This window comes from Sus scrofa, chromosome 1 (assembly GCF_000003025.6).
Source record: "Sus scrofa isolate TJ Tabasco breed Duroc chromosome 1, Sscrofa11.1, whole genome shotgun sequence".
Taxonomy (NCBI): domain Eukaryota; kingdom Metazoa; phylum Chordata; class Mammalia; order Artiodactyla; family Suidae; genus Sus; species Sus scrofa.
This window is the reverse complement of record NC_010443.5, coordinates 111996890-112000750: the sequence shown is the minus strand read 5'-3', so window position 1 is coordinate 112000750 and position 3861 is coordinate 111996890. Positions and strand designations below refer to the sequence as shown.

Genomic DNA, 3861 nt, shown 5'->3' with positions numbered 1-3861 from the left:
TTCGAGGGAGGACATGGAGGCAGCCACCTAGCTAAGCGGAGCCGCGGAGCCCACAGCAGCGCCCTCCGGAGCCCCGAGGCCGCCGCTGCCACCGTCCGCGCCGGGACTCTGCAGCCCATCTCGGCCGCCCGCGGAGCGAACGGCCGAAAGCGCTGCGGACCAGGCGGCGCGGGGCGCTGCGGGGCTGAGCTGTGGCGCTCAGAGACGTGCGGAGCCCAGCCAAGCCGGGACACTACGCCCCGGCTGCACGCTGGGAAGAACTCGCGAATAACAGCACCATCCCGGATGCGGACCCGCAACTTGGGGAAACTTTAAGGTGAGCCACTCTCAGTTGCATCCCTGCCCCCCATCCCCGCTCCAGGTTCGGGCTTAATACAAGACCACCCTTGCGCGGCTCTCCGGTTTCCCTTCCCGCGCCCCCTGGCCGCGCCCCACTCGACACTCAAAGTTGTTGGCTAAAGAGCTCAGGCGCTGGCTGATCCAGCGCTGAAGCCCCTGCTCGCCACCCCCGAAGCCTGTACTCAGCCTGACTGACCTCGCTGTGTCTGTGCATCCACGTCCTCCTCCCCCATTATAACCCCCCTTCCTAGATCCGAGCTAGCCCGCGCGGACCCGGAGATAGAAGGGGGCGAACAGGAAAATGCCTCGGCCCGGCCGCAACACGTACAGCGACCAGAAGCCTCCCTACTCCTACATCTCGCTGACCGCCATGGCCATCCAGAGCTCGCCCGAGAAGATGCTGCCGTTGAGTGAAATCTACAAGTTCATCATGGACCGCTTCCCCTACTACCGGGAGAACACGCAGCGCTGGCAGAACAGCCTGCGCCACAATCTCTCCTTCAACGACTGCTTCATCAAGATTCCGCGGCGGCCAGACCAGCCCGGGAAGGGCAGCTTCTGGGCGCTGCACCCCAGCTGCGGGGACATGTTCGAGAACGGCAGCTTCCTGAGGCGCCGCAAGCGCTTCAAGGTGCTCAAGTCGGACCACCTGGCGCCCAGCAAGCCCGCCGACGCTGCGCAGTACCTGCAGCAGCAGGCCAAGCTGCGCCTCAGCGCGCTCGCCGCCTCCGGAACGCACCTGCCGCAGATGCCCGCTGCCGCCTACAACCTGGGCGGTGTGGCGCAGCCCTCGGGCTTCAAGCACCCCTTTGCCATCGAAAATATTATAGCGCGCGAGTACAAGATGCCTGGGGGGCTGGCCTTCTCCGCCATGCAGCCCGTGCCCGCAGCCTACCCGCTCCCCAACCAGTTGACTACCATGGGCAGCTCGCTGGGCACTGGCTGGCCACACGTGTACGGTTCCGCAGGCATGATCGATTCGGCCACCCCCATTTCCATGGCTAGTGGCGATTACAGCGCCTATGGCGTGCCCTTGAAGCCTCTGTGCCACGCAGCGGGCCAGACGCTGCCCGCCATCCCCGTGCCCATCAAGCCTACGCCGGCCGCAGTGCCCGCGCTGCCCGCGCTGCCTGCGCCCATCCCCACCTTGCTCTCGAACTCGCCGCCCTCGCTCAGCCCCACGTCCTCTCAAACAGCCACCAGCCAAAGCAGCCCCGCCACTCCCAGCGAAACACTCACCAGCCCGGCCACCGCCTTGCACTCGGTGGCGGTGCACTGACCCGCAGAGGCTGGCGCCCCTCTTGTTCCCCTCCCCGCCAGCTCACTCGCCCTCCCCGGCTCCCGTCCTGTCCTCCCCGACCTGGGACCGCCACCCTTAACTATTATGCTTCACCTTCGGCCAACCCTCTCTCCCCCTCAAGAACTTTGTTTTGGACCCAGGAGACAAAACACAAACTTGCAGACGGGCCTGGAGGCGCATGGGAGTCATCCTCGCCCCCAAGAGGGGAAAACAGGGGGGCACCTGAGTCAAGACCAGCCATTCCCGGGGCCCCCGAAACCCCCTCCCACTGAAGAGGCAGGGGTAATGCTGCCTCCTGTCGCCTCGGAGAGGAGCGCGTCTTCGGTTGGCCGGGATCCGCGGGTCTGGAAAACGGCTCAGTCAGTACCAAGCCCACAGAAAGAAAGCACCTCAAAGGTTTCCTCGAACAGATCTCCCCTGAGGGCTGCAGCCGCATGCACAGCAGAGGGCCAGATCTCTACGTCCTGGAAATCTGACGCGAAACCGGACCACTAATCTTCCTACTCTACTTGCCTCCGCCCTTCCGGCAGGGGCTGGGCGGACCACGGCTTCCCGGAGTAGCGGCCCTGCCTCCCTCCTCGGCTTCTGCCGAGTTTGTTGTTGTTGTTGTTTTGAGTTTTGTTTCCTGCCCTAGGCTCCAAGCGCTGGGAGTTTGCAGGAGAGGCTACCAACCTGGGATGGGGACGTTTGTCCTCAACACAAGCAAAACAAAACTAAAAGTAACCTTGTATGTTTACAAAACGCCCGGTAAAATGTAAACAGTGAACTTGAATCTGTATTGCTTCGCGGGCGAGCGGGCAAAGCCCACTTTACAAGTACCTGTTGTAATGTGAATGTTTACTTTGCATTTCTGGCCAGGTTTAGGGGAGGGAAGGGGGGGAAGGGAAAGTTAATTGGGATGTTAACTTTCCGATTACTTAGAGACCTTTTTAGCTATTTATTTTATTGTTGGAAGGGGGGGCGGGAAATGAAAATGAAATAAGTCCAAACTAAGAAAGCATCAAGGGCAACCCTAGACGAACTTAAATAAGCTGACTGGTAACATGAAGGAGGTGTTACTGGATAGGTCTCCCATGGACAAGTCTTTCTACTTGCTACAAGAACTTTTCCAAGAAGCTAAAGGGCTGCAAAGAGATGTAAATGCTTGTGAATAGGAATGATTATACACTGTGTAAAATGCACTTTTGTTTGCTATATTCCTTTAGAGTCTTAGGTAATTTGCTGGAAAACCAACTGTTGTTCTGGTGTGACCTGCTTAAATTAAAAAAAAAAAAGTTGTAGTGTCAACAAAGCTGTACAATTTTTACCTTTCTTTTTTTCTCCCTCCCTGTACAGAACTAGCATGGCATTTTAAATATTGATGTTCTTGTTCCCAGCATGCCTGTTTTAAGACAAAAGATTTTAAAAAGGTGTCTACATTAAATTATGAACCTAGTCCAAATAATATTTTCTCATTAAAATATGTAAATTCAAATTTTAGTTGTGTGTGTTTTTGAAGAGTTGCTGTCAACAACTTTACCAAAGATAGATGTAGTGCTTCTCTAAGCCTGCTTTCTGACATATGTTGTCTGAGTAGCTTGTTTCTTTCATATCTGATTTTTAAAACAAATCCCCTCTTCTTAGGCAGAAATTATTCAGATGGACTCTAGAGATATTTGAGGGAAAGATGAAACAAACTATTTCTAGTATAGATCAGGTGCACAGGTGTAGTGCTGAAAGAAAAACAGTTAATGAAAAAATAGTACTTTGTATGTATTTTGTCTATCTTAAAATATACATTTTTACAAAAGATACAGCACTTCGATAAACGTAGGGCTTCCGTAGAAATCAGGTAGAGGTGATGCAGAGATTTAAAAAAAAACAAAAAAACATAAAAGCCAACTTGCTAACTCAATATTTATATTCTGATGTATCTTATTTGGAATGAACATTCATTTCCTTGCTCCTTTAAATTTTTGCAGTTGTTGAAATTTTCTTTTTCAGAAGTTACCTAAAAGTTCACCTTGCCTGTCAAGAAACTGTTCACTTTGAATTGAACAGATTTCTCTGTACTCCATCTGGGCAATATACTGAGGGATGCATTTATTTTAAAGAAGTGAATGAAAGGCTTGACTCTAAATATTTGCTTTTCTTCAGATTTTGGCAGAGAATTAAAATTTGCCAAGAATGTATTGCTCAAGGCCAGCTGAAACTTATTGAAGGGGGTCACAATATTCCAGAGT

General features: G+C 53.0%; 1 protein-coding gene across 1 annotated transcript; it reads left to right on the top strand.

The window, feature by feature from the left end:
* On the top strand, positions 201 to 3113 carry FOXB1 (forkhead box B1). The gene is made up of 2 exons (XM_013992916.2): positions 201 to 316; positions 591 to 3113. The coding sequence occupies exon 2, from the start codon at positions 641 to 643 to the stop codon at positions 1616 to 1618; it is 978 nt and encodes a 325-aa protein (XP_013848370.2). The 5' UTR covers positions 201 to 316; positions 591 to 640; the 3' UTR covers positions 1619 to 3113.

What these genes read in the sequence shown, in the direction of transcription:
- FOXB1 (XM_013992916.2), top strand. Translation starts at nt 641, where the DNA reads ATGCCTCGGCCCGGCCGCAACACGTACAGCGACCAGAAGCCTCCCTAC.